General features: G+C 37.6%; 1 protein-coding gene across 1 annotated transcript in view; it reads left to right on the top strand.

The window, feature by feature from the left end:
• LOC306867479 (fibrillin-2-like) overlaps nucleotides 1-7,176 on the top strand; it is a gene marked incomplete at its 5' end in the record, with an annotated part of 79,373 nt that extends 72,197 nt beyond the window's left edge. Inside the window, 4 exons of the mRNA XM_079413147.1 lie at nucleotides 520-639; nucleotides 717-948; nucleotides 4,435-4,594; nucleotides 4,734-7,176. Of these exons, the coding sequence (XP_079269273.1) occupies nucleotides 520-639; nucleotides 717-948; nucleotides 4,435-4,594; nucleotides 4,734-5,108 (887 nt within the window). The 3' untranslated portion in view covers nucleotides 5,109-7,176. The remainder of the gene's footprint in view (nucleotides 1-519; nucleotides 640-716; nucleotides 949-4,434; nucleotides 4,595-4,733) is intronic.
• Nucleotides 7,177-24,396: the final 17,220 nt, after the last annotated feature.

Genomic DNA, 24,396 nt, shown 5'->3' with positions numbered 1-24,396 from the left:
AAGTGTGATTAATTAGTAAAATGTTTTTAATCGATTAACAGCACTAACTTAAATATAAATGTTACCTTTTTTTTATAAGGTCCGGGTATACTACTTTTTCTACATTCCGCTCAGTCTCACACACAGCCTTGTAAGCGTGGCTTTCAAAGCATATTCAACACATTGCAGTACCACCTTGTGGACTCTTTTTGTCTCGACATTCACCTCACGCCCAGCGCTGTTGTACACGGATGTCCACGGACATTTCTGATTACGAAAATTGCATCACACAGACAGTGCGCAGACCGTCACGGATCATGAACGGCCGAAGTATACTTTGGGCTTCAGATTGTCATTTGCAATGCTTCATGGAATTGTTTGGTTTGGTTCATGGCTTATAATGCTTTAACAAACAATTTTTCAAAATCCCAATGGGAAAATTAATTAAAAAAATACTTATGGAACCAACTAAGAATGTGGACGGGCACTATGCCACCATATATTAGAATCACATGCTAACCTGATTTTGGTTTCTTACAGACGTCGATGAATGTGGTGGAAACCACCGGTGCCAACACGGTTGCCAGAACATGTTGGGAGGATATCGTTGCGGATGTCCACAGGGTTACGTTCAGCACTACCAGTGGAACCAGTGTGTGGGTAAGTATTTCTACGCAGATGAAAAGCGATTTTCAGTTGCGCAGTTGTACTCATTTCTGTGACTTCCTTCCACCCAGACGAGAACGAATGCGCCGGGAACCAAGCCTGCGGGTCTGCATCTTGCTATAACACTCTGGGCAGCTATAAGTGCGTGTGCCCATCAGGTTTCGACTTTGAGTCCTCTGCTGGTGGATGCCAGGATGTTAATGAATGCTCCCTGAACAATAACCCCTGCAGCTATGGCTGCTCCAACACAGACGGCGGATACTTGTGCGGATGTCCCGGAGGCTTCTACCGAGCAGGACAAGGGTGAGTATTTAGGCTAGCCTGTTCATATCTGGCCACTGGATTACCAGAGTTTATGCCACACAAGTGTGCATTCCTGCTACTGGAGGACAACTTTCTTTCAGAGTTCAGCTCCAGCTTTCTCCAGCGCACACACCTGGATGTTTCTAGTAATCCTGAAGACCTTCACTAGCTAGTTCAAGGGCTTAAGTCTAGAAAGATGGCTCTTTAGGAGCATGACTGGACACCCAAATAGTTTGAACATTCTGTACACTATAGAGCAGGGCGGTCAACTCTGGTCTTGGAAGGCCACTGTCCTGCAGGGTTTAGCTCCATCCCAAATCAAGCACACCTGGATAATGCAACATCCAAGTGTACTTGATCATTCAAAATCATTGGCAAGACTTTCTGTAAGATATCAGAACATGACCACAGGATTTGCTTCCAGTCAGACGAAACACCATCAATAGCCGCTTTTCCACTGTAGGGCCAGTGCTTTCAACAGGCCGAGTGGGGCTATAATAGCCTCGGACCTGTAGCACCGAGCCCAAAATCGCACTGCGTTTCCACCATCGGGCCAGAAGCTCCTCAGCGCTTCACTAAAACCCGCCCTTTACACGCCTCTCTGAAACAACATCACCAGTTCAATCCCATCATTTCGAGAGCTTATCGGAAAACTAATCAGAAATAAATCACTGGAACTAGCGAGATCACAAAACGAACATGATAAAAGCAGCCTCTTCCAAAAGCATCAATGTTTTACCAGTGATATATTGATTATAATGAATTCATTTGTCAGGATTGAAAATGAGCCACACAGCAATAAAGTGAGATTACCCGTTATTTCACAAAAGAAAGACAGAACATTTATTCAGTTGCATCTGTTTTTGTTGATTTGTAGTCACAGTATACATCACATCTAGAAAGAATGATCATTTCTATAATTTTTCCGCCAAAAATACGACCCGATTACCAGAGGGAGCTCCCAAAGAAAAGCTGATTATGACTATATTTTATAAAATACATGGAGCTAAATATGAGCATCACACAGTCAGGTATAAAGAGATCAGACTTACTGATAGATAAAATGTTACTAAATAAATACACGATTGTGATAGCCTATGTGATTTACCTGATTTCTTCAAGCAATCGTATTTACCATATTTACTGTGGTAATGGCAAACGCACATAGTCCTTTGCATCGCTTATAAATATTTCTGTCTTGTATGGTGATCATAATCCATAATCGGATCTTAAACTGAAATTATTTCAAACACTCACTGCTGTCGGAAAGTGAGTTTTGAGCTAAAATTATTTTAAAAGTCTTTAATGCTGGTGTTATAGCTGTTAAGGAAATTATCCACGGCACTGACGCTCTCCAGACGCAGAGAAACTCCGCCTTTGTTCATAACCACTCTTCAAGCTCGAGCTGGCCCGCTTTGGCCCAAGGTTTTTGGCGGGCCAAAAAAACCCTGGCCGTTGGCCCCAAGGAAAGCCCCAACGATGCACGATCAAGCCCCAGAAGTGACAGTGGAAACGCGACTGGCCCTGGCATGCCCGCTTTTGGCCTGGCAGTGGAAACGCGGTTAATGAGTTACATTACTGATCTTTATGACAGGATTAGACCATGACATACTCATAGATCGATTACAAAACTATACTGGTATTCAAGGGCAGGCTTTAAGATGGTTTAGATCCTTCCTGTCCAATCGCTACCACTTTGTTCATTTAAATGGGGAGTCATCTCAATTATCACCAGTAAAGTATGGAGTACCACAAGGATCTGTCCTAGGCTATTTTCAATATAGATGTTGCCTCTTGGTAATATTATTAGAAAATATGGGAATAGTTTTCATTGTTATGCTGATGATACTCAACTATATATCTCAACAAGACCAGATGAAACTTCTAAAGCTAATAGATTGTGTAAAAAATGTAAAAGATTGGATGACCAATAATTTCCTCCTATTAAATTCAGATAAGACAGAGATATTACTTATTGAACCAAAAAACAGTACACAGAATATATTGGACTACAATTTGCAACTAGACGGATGCACTGTTACGTCCTCTAAAGTCAAAAATCTGGGTGTTATATTAGACAGCAACTTGTCCTTTGAAAATCATGTTACAAAAACAGCATTCTTCCATCTTAGAAACATTGCCAAGCTTCGAAACATGCTACCTGTTTCTGATGCAGAAAAGCTAGTTAATGCATTCATGACCTCTAGACTGGACTATTGTAATGCACTGCTAGCTGGTTGCCCTGCATCTTCAATAAACAAGCTACAGATAGTCCAAAATGCAGCGTCTAGAGTTCTTACCAGGTCAAGAAAATATGATCATATTACCCCAATTTTACAGTCTCTGCACTGGCTACCTATTCAGTTCCGTATCATTTACAAAATATTATTACTTGCCTATAAGGCCCTAAATGGTTTAGCTCCTGCGTACCGAACTTGTCTTCTACCACGCTACAATCCAACCCGCTCCCTAAGGTCGCAAAACTCTGTTTTTGGCAGTACCTAGGATAGCAAAGTCCACTAAAGGAGGTAGAGCTTTTTCACATTTGGCTCCCAAACTCTGGAATAGCCTTCCTGATAACATTCGGTGTTCAGATACACTCTCTCTGTTTAAATCTAGATTAAAGACACATCTCTTTAGCCAAGCATTCACATAATGCATTTTATAATCTTGTACTGCAGTTATATCTAATCAAATGTACATTATTATTATTCTTTAGCTTGGGTTGAACAAATCATTTTTGCTTAGATGGAACAGCAGCTACGCTAATTATGTCTCTATTTGCTTCAGTCTGGATCCAGCCCTTAAATGATCTGAGATGACTGAACACCTGAGAAGAGATGATACCAACCCCTCAGAGGATGCCAACGCTCAGACAACATACAGAATTACCAAATTTTGACATAAGTTAAATATATTAAGGTTCTGCAATGTATAAATATATTGTGGAAACTTAATTTCCTGTAGAGCTGCTTTGCAACGATTTGAATCGTAAAAAGCGCTATACAAATAAACTTGAACTTGGATTAGTTTGTAGTCTACTTTATAAAGACTTCAAAAGTGTTCAGGTCTTTCCTTGTTGAATGGAAGGGGATGCCTACATACTTTTGCCATGTAGTGTAGAACCATATACTTGCCTGAAACTTCAAGGCTCTGTCCTAAATTCCACTCATATCCCTTATCCGAATTCACATTTTGGTGATGCACTCCTACATAGATTGTCAAACGTGTGGAGTCCGCACCAGCAGTTACATCCCTAATCAACCACACCTGAAACAAGATCTTCAGGGTTACTTGATAATTACAGACAGGTGTGTTGGAGCAGAGTTGGAACTAAACTTTGCAAGGACGGTATCTCTCCAGGTGCAGGGTTGTAAATCCCTGCTCTACAGGTTGTCAGCCCTCCAGAGCCAAGATTTGGAAATCCCTTCCCTGAACTTTATAAGCCCAAAGAATGTATTAATGTTTCACCTTTTTCATTTCTAGGCACTGCATCACAGGAGTGGGCTTCCAGGGTCAGTTTGGCTCAGAGGGAGTGGATGACGAAGAGTCATTGTCACCAGAGGCCTGCTATGAATGCAAGATCAACGGTGACCTTGGAAAGAAAGGTCGCCATAGGCGTAATACTGGCGATAATGAGCTCAAGGTACTTTTGAGTACTGTCCGTCTCTCTTTAGTTGTCTTATGAATATGGCCACACTGCTAACCCTGAAAGGGTATAATAGACTTGTCAAAATGTGTCAAAGCTTCTTCTAAGGTTTCCAACTGTTCTGTCCTGCCCTCAGGAGACGGTGAGCTTGGCCAGCATGGATGTTCAGACCTCCATCCCCATGAACCTCAGTCTGGCACAGCTGCAAAACAAGGAACCCCTACTTGAGTTGCTTCCAGCCCTGGAGCCGCTTGAGCACCATGTGCGCTACATCATATCGCACGGAAACCATGGCGAACACTTCCGCATCCTGGAGCGTCGCGACGGGAAGAGCGTTCTGCGGCTGGGCCGAAAGCCACCCCCTCCAGGTTTGTACCGCCTGGAGATCGCCAGCTTGCGTGTGTTCGGCCCACGCAAACTTCAGCAAATGGAGGACCAACATGACAGCGACTACTTGCTGGGCGAGATTGGCGATGCACTGCGCATCAAGCTGCACATCCACCTGCACTGAGACTGACCCTTGACCCCATGCCCTTCACTGCAGGGGCATAGGCTCTGAGAGACTGTGTCCATTTACCGCCATGTTTTGGGTTTGTTTTTATTTGCCGTCCTTTCATGTCAGCCCCCACCGACTCCACCAGGTTGGGTGGAATATGTATATATACCACCTTAAATTAGCTGGAGTGCGTTAGCGCTAGCATTAGCACCCACTTTTATCAGAGGGACAATATCAGTCGTAAGGACGATTTAATTTTAGTACGGCTATTACAGTTGTAAACTGTCAAAATTATCATGTAATGACATTGTCTTTAGTGCACATAAAAAAAACGTTGCATTATAGATGAAGAAAAATACAAAGACCATTCACTCACCTCGATATCTCAGTGCAAACTGGGGTCAAAGTTTATTCCATTCAGTATTTAGAGTCATTTGTCAAGTATTGTACGGTTTTTAATGAAAAAAAAGGGTCACACAAAAGGACTGCAGCAATTTTTCAGGTTTAAACTAAAGTAAAAGGTTCAAACGGCTTATGGTTCTCGAAACTGAAATGCGTCTTTTTACACAAGATTCTGGGACTTTCTGGAGTGTTTGCATGAGCTGCCACATCGCGTTACCTCATTTTACACACATACACGCAAATATATGTACGACAGTTAGGACAGGAGTGGTGTTAAACGCTCAAATTTGCACTGGGCCTCCACTGCATATTTAATCAGGGAAATTTTCATTCCAAAAATGGCAACGACTGTCCAAAGGGTTTTCGAATATGCATGTGATATTGCACAAACTTTCGCATTTGAACCATTTTCTTCTCCATACTTGTGTGCTCTTGTCGGTGTATCTGACAAAGATGTGCTTGGCAAACAGAGCACATTCGAATGGAGAACTGGAAGCCTGCTGGTTAAACCAACCAGAGGCCATTTTTGATTGCAGCTGTACACGTGCAGTCTCAATGGTACATAAGGATTGTTTGGCAAGCCGTCCTCCAAAACACTCCAGATATGGACATGCAAACACACATTTTCAACTTTCAAGTGTGGGAGCGATGACAAACCGACCGTCGTTTCTTAGTTTCTCAGTAACCGTGAGCAAACAAGGTGCTAAGATTCCAACTTACGCTGTACTACAAACTGATTTGTGGATCGCAAACGTGACATTCTCAAAGGTCTTGTTTTATTTTTTTTATTTCGTGTGTGATTATCTTTTGTACTGTCTCAATGCTGAAAAATCAATACTATCAAAGCTTGTTGAAAATTTTAATTGTATATTTTAAAGTGAAATGTAGATTTTGTTTGTATTTCTTCTTTTTGTATTCTCGAGCATCAAGATTGCCAAGCCAAATATTTACTTGTAAACATTAGATAAATGGCCTTTAAGAGCTGTTGACTTCGCTTTTCCTCTGAATACGGACAATTAATGATCACCGCATCCTTAATTTACTGTCACTGAGCTCTACGTGACCGACGTCACTGTTTACATGAGCTTGTCCATTGATCATCTAAATGAACAATACTGTAGTTTATTGCAACGACCAGCAACATTGGACTGTTTTCAAAGGCTGTAAACAGTGATTTTGGTGCTAGAATAACAAAACGGTTTCTTGAAAAACTTCTGTATGACAGCCTGAGCTATATTTATGCATAATCATTTGTCTAACATGGGAACTTTGTATACTTTGTTTTTGTTGATGCCACTACATGTAAAAGAGCGAATGTGCGTGACTGTACTGTATGTCAAAAATCAGCAGCAAACTTGAAATAGTCAATCAATTTAGTGTTGAGTTACGAACTTTAGACCAAAGAAAGTGGACCGGGTCGCTCAGGATGTCGTCCTGTACCATAAATCTCAGAGGTGCATTGATTATGGCATCTGTATGAATTTTTTGAGCCATAAAGATCCATGACAGAGAAACCTGAGCACCCCGTACACTGCTAATGAGTAATTCCAAATGCATTGTTTTTATACCATTTTCGATCCATATGTTAGATCCGAGTGATCCGCACAATGTTTGTGAACATCTGTACGAAACAACAAATGGCAATAAAACAACATGGGTTATATTTTTAAACCTGTGTCTTTCTGTTCTCTGTGTGCAAAGGCCATTTTTAGCCACGTTAAAGAGATCTAGTGAGTGTATCCAAGTGGAAATGGCTTATTGATCTCAGAAGGGTGGCCACTTCAGTACACTTCGTCCTGAAGATATTGGAAGCCTTAAGTAAATAAACCCAGTTTTATTTCAGACAAAAGGGAATTAGGAAAATATCCAATCTACTTACAAAACTAACAAAGCAATGCAAGCTCCTCTGTTTCTCGGCACATCAACATTCTTTGCACATCCGTCCAAATGAGAGCTACAAATTCGAGACACATTAGCAAAAAGGGAACTCCAAATTGGAGTCGGGATATAAAAATAAAGCTTTCAGTCGTTTCTAAACCTCTCTTAGATCAACGGTTTCAGAGAGCTCGGCAGATTAGCAAACAAACAACCAATGACATGAACACCCTCGAGATATGAGAACATATGGCTTATATACACAGTCAAAGGACAGGAAAGAGTCAAACAGCAGGAATACAAGGACTGACACTCAGTTCTAAAGTCTTAAAGGGATTTTTGCTCCAAATCCAGAACATCCTCAGAAATGTATAAAGCACATTCTAAATAAAGTTTAGAATGGGTCTGTCAAAGGCAGCAGGTATGTAGGGTATCCTCGGAAGTTTTCCTTGATGTATTTTAGCGCAAAATTACCATGCTGAATAGAAAAAAAAAAATCTTACAGAATATGCCATAATCATGGTAGGAGGCTTATTTAATTGTACACAAATGAAAATGAGGCAATGACTAAGCAGAACAAAGTGTAAATTGCTTTCGAAAGCATTTCTTACGTAATTTGTTGAATCCAAAGCAACAATTTAATGACAGTTCAGAGATTTTTAGTGTCAATTTTGTATAAACCATTTGTTGAATTCAATGCAACAATTAGCGCAAAGTGACAATATAATGACAATTCAGTGATTTGTGTAAATTTAATTGTTGCATTCAATGCAACAATTAAAGTGACAATTTAACAACCGTTTAATGATTTTTACGGTAAAAATGTTTTGTTAAACCATTCGTTGATTTACACACAAATTTAAGGTCCAATATGTCTCAATTTTCTAGGTCATGTCAGTATAGTTTAATGCAAATTGTTACGCATACTTTATTTTCGTCCACTGTAAAAAAAATTGAAAAGCCACATTTCCAGTGTTTCAGTGGCAGAACAACTGACATCAATTTACAGCAAAAATCATTCACAGCCTCATTTTCAGTTGCGTTGAATTAATTATACTGCCTACTCAGGTCCATTGAAGAGTTTCATCATGTCTTTTACAAATAAGATATATCTACAGTAACGATGAAGTATGTACAGTAGCCGAAGGATAGTAATAGTTCACAGTGAGCATTGTGTCGGGGCACCTTGAACCGTTGACTTCATGTGTTTTTTCGTTGTAGACCGTCCTGAGGAAGTAGCTACAGTGGAAGAAATGGACGACCCTGTTAATTCGGAAAGTTGCGTTCACGTTTTAGTACATTTCAAGGAATACATAGCACGTGCGTTCCCTGTAAATCGAACCCATGATGGTTTAAGCGCAATTAGCTACAGGGTTGGAGTTGGGCCACAGGTTGGCAGAGGCGGACAGTAGTGAGGTATTTTTACTCTGTTTTAAAAGTTCTTTTCAAGTGTCTGTACTTTATCAGAGTGTTTCTCTTTAGGAAACTTTTACTTCACAACATTCCAAAGCATAATATTGTACTTTTTACTGCACTACGTTTCATATTACTTAATTACATAAGTAAATCTTTGAATTACTTTTACTGGAGTAAAAGTAAGAAAGTACTAGATTTCTAGAGTACAAAAAAGTACTACATTTTTAATGTTCCTAAGTATTAAAGGTAAAAACTAACCACCAACTTTTATTTATGAAATGTAGTACAGTAAAAAGTACGACAGTACGCTTTGGAATGTAGTGACGTAAAAGTTTTCCAAAGAAAAGCACTGATTAAGTACAGATACTTTTTAAATTTACTTAAGTAAAAGTACTTCAGTACTGTCCACCTCTGCAGGTTGGGCTAAGGCAGGTGGAGTCTCAAGGTCACGTGACTACACCAGAGCGTAGTCAAACTGGCCCCGCTCGAAGCCATCCTTGTGATCGGTCCAAGACGAAGCGGGCATTCGGCTGTAGGGGTCCAGAAGGATCCGGAAGCAACGCACCAACAGGAAAATCAAAAACAGCATCAAGAAACCCACGAATGCGAAGGCTGTCCTTTGCTCGGCGTCGCCGCCAAGAGGTGGGCTGCTGGGGACCCCGGCAAACAACGGCCCCGGTGAGAGCAGCTCATAGTCCAACGTGGACACATCGCTCATCCTCCAGGGAGGGCGACGACAGAACTTGCAAGCGGTCGTGAGGGTGGGTTGGACGGAGAGATTGGCCAGATTGGTACAGCGACCTCGATGTGGACAAACGAGGCCAAAGTCGACACTTTCGACCGCGTGACGGACACGCAAAGTGACACAAGTGGAGCAATCCGGAACAAAGAGGGGTCAAAATTACAGGCTTTATTCCAGACCTGTCAAATCGAATCTGACCCGCAAGTGGCACGGCGCAAGCCGATGGGAAATGACACAACGGGCTGCCACAACAGATAAAAACAGCAAGGACTCGAGTCACACGCTCGTTTCTTTTGGCTGCAGGGATGAGGCTAATTGGTTCCAGATGGGACACGGTTTGCAGGTGTTGTCCCTACGTTGGGCGCCAGTTTACGGATCACCCCACAGCAAATATCCCATTTCTGACTGCTGCTGAAAGCGTCAGACAATGAACATCGGACGCATAATCGGATCAGATCAATGTGCAAATCTGGGAAAGCAGTTCATTCAAGCGAGTTAGATTAGTGGGCTCCAGTAGGTGTGCATTAGATTGATGAGTCAGAGATGATCTGTTCCCTCTTAATTGTGTTGTCTCCCACAGAAGAGTCTTGTAAGGTTGGTACCATTGATCAAGGCTGGCTAATGTCTGGTACAGTGTGGATTTCAGGGCCAGGATGGGATGTAGGCGGTCAGCACAGAGTCACAGAAACGATGCCTTCGCTGCAGTGTGTTTGGCCTTTGGTCTGTTGTACTTCACCCTGTAAACACACAACATACACGTATTCAGCATTTAATCCATTTAGTTGCATGACCAGTAACTGTTCCTAAACCAAAATGCTCACAATGAAAGAGATATTAAATGCTTTCACAATGTCCACTGGATGTTAACTCAAAATATGTTTTTTTTTTTTTTTTTTTTAAAGGCACATTTGGCATGTTTATTTTTTGGAAAATCAGTAAAACTTTGGTTAAAATAAGGAAGGCATGTTTTATATATTATTTTTCACTTTTAACTTACTATTTAAATGAATACAAGACAAAATATATTTGATTTAAAATGTAAAAATATTTAATTTTATAAATGCATTTAAATGTATTTTTTTGCTAAATGTATTCATGTATTTTTCTGGAGTATTTACAATCTTAAGCATTTCTATATAATTTTTTATACAATTTATTGATTAAAAATTTCAAGAATTTCGTAAATTTAATGACATTTTGATTGAATTAAAAAGGGGTTGTGGTGAACTGAATGTCATGAAATGCATTACAATAATGATTGAAATAATTACTTTTAAATAAAAATTATATACCTGCTTTTCTTAATATTCTATAAAATAAAAAATGTACAGGTAACTAAACACTATTTAGTGTATGTGTGTATATATATATATATATATATATATATATATATATATATATATATGTGTGTGTGTGCACACACTTCTATTTTAATTTATGATTAAATCATTTAATTATTAAAAAAAATTTGTGGAACATAATACATCATGACACGCATTGCAATGATGACTGAAATAAACACTTTGAAATAAAAACTACATACCTGCTTTTTTCAATATTTTAAAAAGTTGTATTTAAAATCACAAAATATGAAGTAAGCATGTGCTGTAGTAATTATTCATTTCGAAATATGAATATAAATATGAAACAATAAAAAATATCAAATATATACGGTGGCCGAGAGAGCTCAACGCGCTGCAACTTCAGAAAACACATGCAAATCCTCACAACACATGCAAATTAAGAAACGCTGCAAATCCTCACAAAAACGCGCTGCATGGACCACAATGGAAATGTTTCAAGGGGACCCAAAAAAAGTGACGGACCAGCTGGGATTTGCTTATTGTGCAGTAGCTATTGGTTGAGTTGTTGGTGAACTGAAAGGTGAGTGTTTTTTTTGTTGTTGTTGTTTATTTTAACACCCTGATTGCATGATTTCTTTGTCTTTTGGATATTATTAGATTAATAATGACAAATTACACGATTAACGTTATTATATAAGATGGCTAACTTAATATTCTCAACTAAATATAATTTCAAGGTTAATGAACATAACCTTGTTAAACATTAATTGTTAAAACCAGGTCAAAATAAAAATGTCAGTAAGAATTATATTTTAAAATTTATTCAGGCCCTTTTAGTAGGCTAATGAAAGAAAGGACATTTGCATGTGTTGTGAGCATTTGCAGCGTTTCTCAATTTGCATGTGTTGTGAGCATTTGCAGCGTTTCTTAATTTGCATGTGTTGTGAGGATTTGCAGCGTTTCTTAATTTGCATGTGTTGTGAGGATTTGCAGCGTTTCTTAATTTGCATGTGTTGTGAGCATTTGCAGCGTTTCTTAATTTGCATGTGTTGTGAGCATTTGCAGCGTTTCTTAATTTGCATGTGTTGTGAGCATTTGCAGTTTTTCTCAATTTGCATGTGTTGTGAGGATTTGCAGCGTTTCTTAATTTGCATGTGTTGTGAGCATTTGCAGCGTTTCTTAATTTGCATGTGTTGTGAGCATTTGCAGCGTTTCTTAATTTGCATGTGTTGTGAGGATTTGCAGCGTTTCTTAATTTGCATGTGTTGTGAGGATTTGCAGCGTTTCTTAATTTGCATGTGTTGTGAGCATTTGCAGCGTTTCTTAATTTGCATGTGTTGTGAGCATTTGCAGCGTTTCTTAATTTGCATGTGTTGTGAGCATTTGCAGCGTTTCTTAATTTGCATGTGTTGTGAGCATTTGCAGCGTTTCTTAATTTGCATGTGTTGTGAGCATTTGCAGCGTTTCTTAATTTGCATGTGTTGTGAGCATTTGCAGCGTTTCTTAATTTGCATGTGTTGTGAGCATTTGCAGTTTTTCTTAATTTGCATGTGTTGTGAGCATTTGCAGCGTTTCTTAATTTGCATGTGTTGTGAGCATTTGCAGCTTTTCTTAATTTGCATGTGTTGTGAGCATTTGCAGCGTTTCTCAATTTGCATGTGTTGTGAGCATTTGCAGCGTTTCTCAGCATTACTTAATTTGCATGTGTTGTGAGGATTTGCAGCGTTTCTTAATTTGCATGTGTTGTGAGCATTTGCAGTGTTTCTTAATTTGCATGTATTGTGAGCATTTGCAGCATTTCTTAATTTGCATGTGTTGTGAGCATTTGCAGCGTTTCTTAGTTTGCATGTGTTGTGAGCATTTGCAGTGTTTCTCAATTTGCATGTGTTGTGAGGATTTGCAGCGTTTCTCAATTTGCATGTGTTGTGAGCATTTGCAGCGTTTCTCAATTTGCATGTGTTGTGAGCATTTGCAGCGTTTCTTAATTTGCATGTGTTGTGAGCATTTGCAGCGTTTCTTAATTTGCATGTGTTGTGAGCATTTGCAGCGTTTCTCAATTTGCATGTGTTGTGAGGATTTGCAGCGTTTCTTAATTTGCATGTGTTGTGAGCATTTGCAGCGTTTCTTAATTTGCATGTGTTGTGAGCATTTGCAGCGTTTCTTAATTTGCATGTGTTGTGAGCATTTGCAGCGTTTCTTAATTTGCATGTGTTGTGAGCATTTGCAGTTTTTCTTAATTTGCATGTGTTGTGAGCATTTGCAGTTTTTCTTAATTTGCATGTGTTGTGAGCATTTGCAGTTTTTCTTAATTTGCATGTGTTGTGAGCATTTGCAGTTTTTCTTAATTTGCATGTGTTGTGAGCATTTGCAGCGTTTCTCAATTTGCATGTGTTGTGAGCATTTGCAGCGTTTCTCAGCATTACTTAATTTGCATGTGTTGTGAGGATTTGCAGCGTTTCTTAATTTGCATGTGTTGTGAGCATTTGCAGTGTTTCTTAATTTGCATGTATTGTGAGCATTTGCAGCATTTCTTAATTTGCATGTGTTGTGAGCATTTGCAGCGTTTCTTAGTTTGCATGTGTTGTGAGGATTTGCAGCGTTTCTCAATTTGCATGTGTTGTGAGCATTTGCAGCGTTTCTCAATTTGCATGTGTTGTGAGCATTTGCAGCGTTTCTTAATTTGCATGTGTTGTGAGCATTTGCAGCGTTTCTTAATTTGCATGTGTTGTGAGCATTTGCAGCGTTTCTCAATTTGCATGTGTTGTGAGCATTTGCAGCGTTTCTTAATTTGCATGTGTTGTGAGCATTTGCAGCGTTTCTTAATTTGCATGTGTTGTGAGCATTTGCAGCGTTTCTTAATTTGCATGTGTTGTGAGCATTTGCAGCGTTTCTCAGCGTTTCTTAATTTGCATGTGTTGTGAGCATTTGCAGCGTTTCTTAATTTGCATGTGTTGTGAGCATTTGCAGCACATGTGCTGTCAAAATGATGAAGATGTTTTCTTGATTTGCTGGTGTTTTTTTCTATTTGCATGTGTTTTCTGAAGTTGCAGCGCGTTGAGCTCTCTCGGCCACCGTAAATATAACAATATAAAAGTTCAATAAATCAATCGTGTCAGCAAAAACTTATTTTATTTATATATATGATATTAAAAATCGCAGAAGACATGTGGATCGCATAAATCAGGTTTTCAGTAGATTGTTGATCATGTTAATGATGTGGAGGGCTTTTAAAGTCATGGATCAAATATGAGAGTGAATGAATGTTGACTAATCAGAGCAAAACTGCCATAATTACCCTGACATTCTATGTAATGGTGAAGCTGATTACAAAACAGCAATGCCAGCACAAGCGGCTGTTGTAAATGACGTCTTTATCCATCAGCAGGGCATTTTAACAAATCATTAGCGGACTCCTGGAGGAAACCAAATAAGCATTTGTGAATAATATGAGTCTCACTCTCGAGTGTCGCTAGTCTGGGATCACAGGATACGAAATGTCAGCAGACGATTTTCTTAAACTTGTGAACAGCAGCGGCGTGATTAAAGCGATCGGACAGAGACAAGGGGAGAGATGGATGACGGGCGCAAAAGTCACTGGTGCTGAACTGACGGGCCCAAACATCATGATGGACGACGGGGCGATGTGAGGATCTGTGTGGCACCGCAGACAACGGAGAAAAACTAATCGCGCTCTTTTCACACCTCATCTCTGCATCCTGTGCTGCTCGCTGCCAGCACTCGCTCTGGCCACTTCATCAACAGGACTTAATCAATCAGGTCTTCCCCAAGACACGTTTACAAGAGCTGACATCAGAGAACCGCCTTACAAAGCAGGGGGACATTTCAGTGTGCAAAAAATAAACATAAAATGCTCCTGCTGTTAATAATAACAATAAATTCATTACTAATGATAACAATATAATTTATAGCTTATTTTATTAGTATTTATGTAGTAAGTTCTTTTATTCATTTATATAATAATTATTATTAATGAACCAGTAAAAATGTACATTTATATCTAAAATTAAATTATATTTAGATTTAACATTTTATTTATTCATTCACTAATATTAAATTATTATTCAATTAATGAATATTATATGAATGAACCAGTTAAATGATCATTTATATTAAAAACTATATTTTCATTTTCAACATTTTATTCATTATTATAATAATTAAATGAATTAATACAAGGCACTTCTATACTATACTAGAAATACTAATTGTTTTTTTATTAATTCATAAAAAAATAAAATAAAATGCTACTACTAATAATAAATGCAACTAATAAACAGGAATTTACATGAAACAAATTTTATATTTAAATTATATTATAGTTTTGATTATATTTATTCATTCTTTTAATAATGTCATTTTGAAAAATTATTAATTATAGGAAAAATAAATACTAATTGTAATTATAAATCAATGTTAGTTTAAATTTACCAAACTTGATATTGTAGTCTATATAATAATACATCAGTATTACTAGTAAAATATGAGGTCCTTCGATTTGATTTTATGATGATATGATTTTGCAAGAATTCACATGTGACAGTCCTCAGCATCAAAAAGTGTGAAAACCGGTCTGAGGATCTGATGCCAAAAGTTCAAGTTCATACTGAGACTTTTGACTGCAAATCTGAGCCCACTTTGAAACTCTAGGTGACGAATGTGAGCCACTTCACCTTACTGGTGCTCATGAGAAAGCTCTGAAACATCAGAGATCTGGTTCGTGGCTTCTGTCCTTCAGACGCTGAGGATGGACGGAGAGTTTGTGTTCGGCCTGCTGGACGGCTTGAGCAGATGGCAACCCAGCAGGCCTTCAGAATTCACAGGTCAGTCAGAGGACTCATCTCAGCGAACGCTCTTCAGCACACTCTCCGCAAACACCACTCGCTTAACGAATCGCCTGTCAGGACGTCCCAGCGTGAGGCTCCATGCAAATCATGCAGACGGACCCTTAACAACAGCTATCAGGTCGCCAGTGCATGTCTGTGCAATAACAAGGCCGGTTGCCAGATCCTCAAACCCCCTCAATGACATCCACAGGATCAATTAACAAGTAAACAGGACAGGAATATTATATCTTTCTTACTGTTTATGATGCCAGTTATGAGTCACTGAAACCTAATGAGTCTGAAGACCATGGTAAATGTCCAAAGAAGCATGGTACTTTCAAAAACTGTTCAAAACCACTTTTTGGTCCTTTTTTGTTAGTGATATACTCTGTATTATATTTCATATTGTACTGTTTATTTAACATTTTAATATTATGTTTAGATATGTTAATGCAATAAGTAAAATGTAGTATAATTCTAGTTAAAAATAATCTAGGCATGTTTTATGCTTTTTAAATTTATTATAGAATATTTACATTGATATAATGCATTATAAATTACATTATAAAATTTAGATTTGTATTCTCTTATATTCTACTATGGCTGAGTAAGCGGTTAATGTGAGATAAAATACAGTAATACTCAAGTAAAAAAAATTATAAATAACTACAGTAAAAATAGTCAAGGCATACTTGATGCATTTTCCATTTATAATATAATAAATCTATATTATTTTAATATAATACATTATAAATAAAAAAATTTAAAATAATACAGTAAAAATAATCAAGGCATGTTTTGTACTTTTCCAGTAGATTTCTATACTGTTTATTACTATTATGGCTCAATAAAGGCATGTTTTATGCATTTTTCATTAACTGAACACAGGGAGAATTTTTTTTGTTTTTTTATAATAACTAACAATATTTTATAATATTTTCCTGCACATAAATATTTACTTATATTTATACATTAATTTATCTACATATAGGATTTATCTCTGAATATATTTGATATATTTGTTACTTTTTTGAGAGAAGTCACTTCTGCTCTCAAAGGCGGTGTTTATTTAATAAAAAATACAGTAAAAATGGTCAAATATTATCAAAATATAAAAACTCTTTTCTGCTGTATTTTCTGTTAAACTGTAATTTATTTCTGTGATCAAAGCTGTATTTTCAGCATTATTACTCCAGTCTTCAGTCACATGATCCTTCAGAAATCAGTCTAATATACTGATCAAGAAACATTTCTGATTATAATCAATGTCGAAAACAGTTGTGCTGCCCAACATTTGTTATTTTCCAGGATGCTTTGATGAATACACAGTTCAAAAGAATAATGTTGGATATTTTCCAATTCCATTATTTGTCCGAGAGCCCTCTCCAAAACTAATTAGAGGCCACAACTGAATGACAAACGAAGAGTGTTGGCATTGAAGCGAACGCTAACCGAGGGCTACGAATTCTCCAGCTAGCTGGGTGTTTATCAAGATAAAACGGGTCTAGGAAGAGAAAAGAAAGGAAAACGGCCGAGAGATGACGCCATCCATCACGGCCGTTATACCACTGACAGTCTTTGATTTTTTTGGCTTTATATTTCTGTTTGCCCGTGTTCATTCATCAATAACGGATCAGTGTAACCGGCGGCAGGTCTGTGGGAAACGTCCCGGTCACCTTGAGCTCACGACAAAAGTGAAATGTCACGTGGATGATAGAGAACTGTGGGGTTCAGATCAAGATGTTTCTCCTGAAGTTCAATACACAAACGTTTTTTTATACGAGTACAGGGATGTAAAATGAATGCGGACAGCAGCTTTGATGAGAAAGTTGAATTCATATTGAGATATCAGAGACTTTGGACCTTTGATTCAATGATAAATGTAAAATTCAATAAGGAAATGTAAAGTAAAACCTGCAAAAATAAATATGATAATAATAAAATGGTTAAAAAACCCCCCAATAAAATATGAAAATAAAAATTCTAAATAAAAACTGCATATAAAACGGAACAAATTCTACAATAAAATGTAAAATAAAAATATTATTAAATTAAAAAAGTAAAATGAAAACGCTAAATATACAGTGGGGCAAATAAGTATTTGATACACTGCTGATTTTTCAAGTTTTCCCCACTTACAAAGAATGGAGAGATCTGTAATTTGCATCGTAGGTACACCTCAACTGTTAAAGACAGAATCAAATTTTTTTTAAACCCAGAAAATCACATTGTATGATTTTTGAATAATTAATTTCCATTTTATTTCATGAAATAAGTATTTGATACAATAGAAAAATAGAACTTAATATTTGGTACAGAAACCCGTTTACAATTACAGAGGACAGACGTTTCCTGTAGTTCTTCACCAGGTTTGCACACACTGCAGCAGGGATTTTGGCCCACTCCTCCATACAGGTCTTCTCCAGATCTTTCAGGTTTTGGGGCTGGCGCTGGGCAACACGGAGTTTCAGCTCCCTCCATAGATTTTCTATTGGGTTCAGGTCTGGAGACTGGCTAGGCCACTCCAGGACCTTGAAATGCTTCTTACAGAGCCACTCCTTAGTTGCCCTTGCTGTGTGTTTGGGGTCATTGTCATGCTGGAAGACCCAGCCACGACCCATCTTCAATGCTCTTACTGAGGGAAGGAAGTTGTTGCCCAAAATCTCGCGATACAAGACCTCATCCATCCTCCCCTCAATACGGTGCAGTCGTCCTGTCCCCTTTGCAGAAAACCACCCCCAAAGCATGATGTTTCCACCCCCATGCTTCACGGTTGGGATGGTGTTCTTGGGATTGTACTCATCCTTCTTCCTCCAAACACGGCGAGTGGAGTTTATACCAAAAAGTTCTATTTTGGTCTCATCTGACCACATGACCTTCTCCCATGCCTCCTCTGCATCATCCAGATGGTCTTTGGCGAACTTCAAACCGGCCTGGACATGTGCTGGCTTGAGGAGGGGACCTTGCGTGCGCTGCAGGATTGTAATCCATGACGGTGTAGCGTGTTACTAATGGTAACCGTTGAGACTGTGGTCCCAGCTCTCTTCAGGTCATTGACCAGATCCTCCCGTGTAGTTCTAGGCTGATCCCTCACCTTTCTCAGGATCACTGATACTCCACGAGGCCAGATCTTGCATGGAGCCCCAGTCCGAGGGAGATTGACAGTCATCTTGAATTTCTTCCATTTTCTAATAATTGCGCCAACAGTTGTTGCCTTCTCACCAGGCTGTTTGCCTATTGTCCTGTAGCCCATCCCAGCCTTGTGCAGGTCTACAATTTTGTCCCTAGTGTCTCTTTGGTCTTGCCCACAGTGGAGAGGTTGGAGTCTGATTGATTGAGTGTGTGAACAGGTGTCTTTTATACAGGTAACGAGTTCAAACAGGTACAATTAATACAGGTAATGAGTGGAGGATAGGAGGGCTTCTTAAAGACAAACTAACAGGTCTGTGAGAGCCAGAATTCTTGCTGATCAAATATTTATTTCATGCAATAAAATGGAAATTAATTATTAAAAAAATCATACGATGCGATTTTCTGGATTTTTTTTTTATATTCCGTCTCTCACAGTTGAGGTGTACCTATGAATGCTTTATACATTAAATGCTTTTAATGTATAAAAATGCATAATAGAAACTAAAATGTAAATAATTATAAATAAAAGGTAAAAACGTTCTAAATAATAAGTGTATATGAAACAGAACATAAAATCAATAAAATATAAAATAAAAATAATAGTAAATAAAAAGTAGAATAAAAATACTAACAAAAAATGCACATAACAGAAAATAAAATCTATAATGAAATGTAAAATAAAAAAGCTAAATAAAACAGAACATAAAATATTTAAAACGTAAAATAATAATAAAAGTAAAAAATAAAAATGCTAAAAGTAAAATAAATAAATAAATAAAACATACATATAAAACTGAACATAAAATGTAATTTATAAGATAAGCTTAAGTAATGTCAAATAATTGTAGAAAAATAGTGCTGTCAAACGATTAATTGCATCCAAAATAAATGTTTTTGTTTACATAATATATGTGTACTGTGTATATTTATTATGTATATATAAATACACACACATACAGTATATATTTAGAAAATATTTACATGTATATTCATATAATTAATTATAAATAAATACATTTAATATATAAAAATAACCTAGTTTTCTGAAATATATACATGCATGTGTGTGTATTTATATATGCATAATAAATATACACAGTACACACACATATGTAAATAAAAACTTTTATTTTGGATGAAATTAGTCATTTGACAGAACTACAAAAAATATATAAAATATAATGTAAATAACAGTATCATTAAGTTAATTTAATTTTCTAAAGCACTTGTCACAATACATAGTTTCAAAGCCACTTTAAATATAAAGTAAATATAAAATAAAAATATAGAAGCATTATCTAATAAACAATATGCTCATATAACATTAAACCCCCAATCTAATCTCACTGCTGTCTACACAATATTAAAATTATAAATAATTATTATTTTAAACAATTTTTATTTTCTGTAAGCATTTCTGTTTGTAGGAAAGAATTTCATGCTAAATGTTTGAGCTCAGCCTGACATCTTTGGTGGTTTGTTGAATTGAACAGTTTGAGACTCTAGGGGAGTCACATGTGAGATTACCGCGGTATTTCATGAGAACTAGGCTCCATCAAACCCCATTACTGTCTCTGAAACACAACAGATATATTACAGAGATTATCAACTGTGATTTTCTTCCCTACAGCTGTGCTTGCACCCCGCTTTAAATCTGTCGTACAGTGGGTTTCTTTGGTCAAATCTCTCTCCTGACAGCAGAGACTGGAGAAATCTCACCCCACGCGTTTGCTGAGTGGGCAAGTCGAGGAGACGTGAGTGTGAAGACGTCTTCAAACCGCTGACCTTCCTCATAACAGGAGGAAAAGAAACGTTTTATATGCTTGGCTGTATGACGGATGCGCCTCATTTGGCTTTGGAGGCGAAAGAAAAGCGTCCATCGGGGACGATCTGTCTTTTCAGACCAAGTTATTAGAGTCTGCAAACAAAGTTGCGACGGCTAGATCATCGCATGACTAACTAATTAAAAAAACATGACCATTTTAATCTGCACAAGAAGCTCAAAGAAGCTGGTAACATCTACAGACCCCACACCAACCTTGTATGCGGACAACAACCAACCAATCTTAAACAAACAAGAAAAAATGGGCACCTGGGCAAACTATATACACAAGCTCTTTGGCTCCGCGAGAACACCTGCAGAAAAAGACCAACAGATGCTTTACACATTCTAACATCAGAAGTAGAACATGCAATCAAAACAGCCAAGTCAGGCAAAGCCTGCGGACCCGACACAATTCATGTCGAATTGCTCAAACAATTAGACCGCAACAATATGCGACGACTACAATCAAATATACAATGGCAACAAAATTCCATCCGACTGGCTACAATCCATCTTTGTGGCCATACCAAAGAAAGCAACAAGCCGGAAATGCGAAGACTACAGACTGAGAAGCTTGATGAGCCACGTGCTGAAAGTCTTCCTGAAGGTGATCCAGCAGCGCATATGCTCCACATGAGAAAATGCACTGACGAACACACAGTTTGGCTTCTGCAAAGGACTAGGCACAAGAGAAGCAATCCTCTGTATACAGATACTATTACAGCGATGCTATGAACATCAGATTCATAGCTTCATAGATTACGAGAAAGCCTTTGACTCAGTAGACCACGACCGACTAGCCGCTCTATTAAAACAACTGGGACTAGATAAAAACGACACCAACTTCATCATTGCTCTTTACTGGAAGCAAACAGCCCAACTCTGATATGATAACGAACTGACAGATCCAACACCAATACAAAAAGGTGTACGACAAGGCTGCCCACTGTCACCGATCCTTTTCAACATCTACTCGGAGCAGATTTTTGATCGAACACTAGCAGACAAAAACATTGGTATTAAAGTCAATGGACAATACATCAACAACATCAGATATGCCGACGACACTGCACTGCTGGCCGATTCGGAAGAAGACCTACAACAAATCTTGGACGAAGTTGCCGCAGAGAGTCAAATATGGGGCTTACGAATTAACAAAAAGAAAACAAAGGTTATGAAGGTCAGCCGAACTCCAAGTGATACAACAATCAAGCTGGGCAGCGAAAAATTGGAGCAAGTACACCGATTTAAATACCTTGGTGTAATCATTGACGATCAGCTGAACCATGAAGTCGAAATCAAGAGCAGAATTGAACAAGCAAGGCAAGCATTTATTAAATGGAAAACACTTCTCGCAGACCGCAATTTGAGCACATCACTGAAACTGCGCACACTGAAATGCTACATCTGGTCAATTTTGCTGTACGGAGTAGAGACGTGGACATTGACAACAACAACATGTGGCTGTATCGAAGAATGCTGAAAATCCCATGGACAGCCAAAACCACCAACACACTTCTGCAAGACATGGGCACTGACAGGCAACTGCTAAAGACCATCATCAGCAGGAAGTGTCACTACTTAGGCCACATCGCCCGAAACGACCACAAATACCAGCTATTAAAGCAAATCTTGCAAGGAAAAATTGAAGAGAAAAAACGACCAGGACGGCCAAAAACTACATGAACATCAAAACATGGCTACAATTAACAACAGCACAAACTCTACACGCCGTGCTAGACCGAGACCAATATCATCGTGAAGTCGCACACGCCGCCAGGCAGCACTAAAGAGAGAGATCATCGCAGGGATCTCGTTGATGAATTATCAGCGTAATTTGACGCCATAATGGCGCAGAATAATGAGACGGACGCTTTAGAGCTGGCTGGTAGTGAGTGAAAACGGCTGTGCAATTTTCCCTTAAGTGCTTGTGTCACAGTATCTGTCAGGACAGGGCACGCTATGAAGATGGCCTGATGCTGATGGGAGCGGTTTTAAGAGCCGCGTAGGCCTCGCTGTCAAACGCAAACGACAAGGCTCTCCCAGAAATACAGACGAGCAGAACATAATAACAGCTCATTTCAATGAAAAGGGAAAAAGCGCGCTTTAAACTGATTTGCCTGTATAGTGAAAAGAAAGGAAATATATTTAACATGTATAACACACAACAATATTTATAATAAACATTACAAAATATATTTTTTTAAAGGATTAAAATGTTTAATATTTTTTAAATTTCGATATTAAATTCACATTAAATACAGAATTCAAAATCTATATAAAATTTATAAGAATGGAGAGAATTTTAATATTTGTTCATTTTAAAGAACACTTAAAAATTACTTTACATTTAAATATTACAAATTACAAAGTTTGTTGCATTAATTTAAAATGTTTTTACTTTCAAATGACTAAAATTAAAATTATTCACTTTTTTTATATTAAATTCATATTAAATACAGAATGTTTTATTTTAAAACAGCTCATTTTAATATTTGGATATAAAATTTTAATGCTTTTCTTTCTTTAAAAGAATGTTTAAAAAAATGCATTTAAATATTTAAGTACTTTTAGATTTTAATATGTGATTATATTAACATTTAATAAAACTTTTTATCTTTAAACAATATGAAAAATACATATTACATTTAAAGTTTTTAAATTATGTATTATGTATGTTATTATTACATTAACTTTAAAGCATTTTTATATATTAAATATGAAAACTAGCACTTTTACATTAAATTCTTATTAAATAAATAAAAATAAAAAAAATAATTAAAATCTACAAAAGTTTTAAAAATATTTGATACTAAAGACCCATTTTTTAAGTTAATATTATTTATTTTTATAAAAACATCTCCGAAAAGTATAAATAGAAATATTCTTATATTTTATAAATATAAATATTCTTCAGAAAAAAAAAAGTACATCTAATTATCTTCCATTTATTGGTTAAAAACAGGTATCTTCAAAAACAGTGCATCTTTTAGAAACAAAACAAGTGACTATTTATACCCAAATCACTGAACCATTCAGTCAACCGATTCATGAAGTGTCTCTCTTTATGATGGAGCTGATGAATTATTCATTCAACAGATTTGTTCAAAAGCACTGAATCTTACAGCAACAAATGGCTGCCTTCATGAATGAGAGTCAGGGGGCCCTATCACCAGGGTTGCTAGGTTCTCACAACAAAACCCGCCCAATTGCTACTCAAAACTAGCCCAAATGTAGCCCAATCGCATTTCGAGGCGGGTCCGGGGGGTAAAAGTTTTTTTCCCTGGTAAAATTACAGGGGTTAAATATTACGTTATTGGGGTCGCTTCAACTTGCGGACATGAAAAACAACCCGCGGCAACAGTGTTACAGTAGCCTACCATACATCCAGTGCAATGCAAGTGTTTTTTGCTAGTTTCATCCCGACACAGTTATCACGTTGTTTAAATAGCACATGCATTTGAGCTCATTTGTACACTCATGGGCATGCTGGTCTGGAAACGAGGTGTGTTCAGGTGCATTGTTGGCGCATTGCTATTTTGAGACTATTGAGCTATTTAAATGAAATAGACTGCGCCACTGACCAACTAAAACCTGGTCTAAAGTCAATGGTGCAGTATTTTTGTTGTTATTTAAAGAGCGTGTTAGTAATATGCGCCTATAGGCAGGTCCACAACACGCGTACACTCTGCTTATTACACACACAAGGATGTGCAGCAGCACACAAACATGCCAAATATTACAAATTAAAGGATTACAGTGT

The sequence above is a fragment of the Barbus barbus genome, assembly GCF_936440315.1.
Source record: "Barbus barbus genome assembly, chromosome: 49".
Classification (NCBI taxonomy): Eukaryota; Metazoa; Chordata; class Actinopteri; order Cypriniformes; family Cyprinidae; genus Barbus; species Barbus barbus.
Note: the sequence above shows the minus strand (reverse complement) of the source record. Positions and strands in the feature narration are given on the sequence as shown.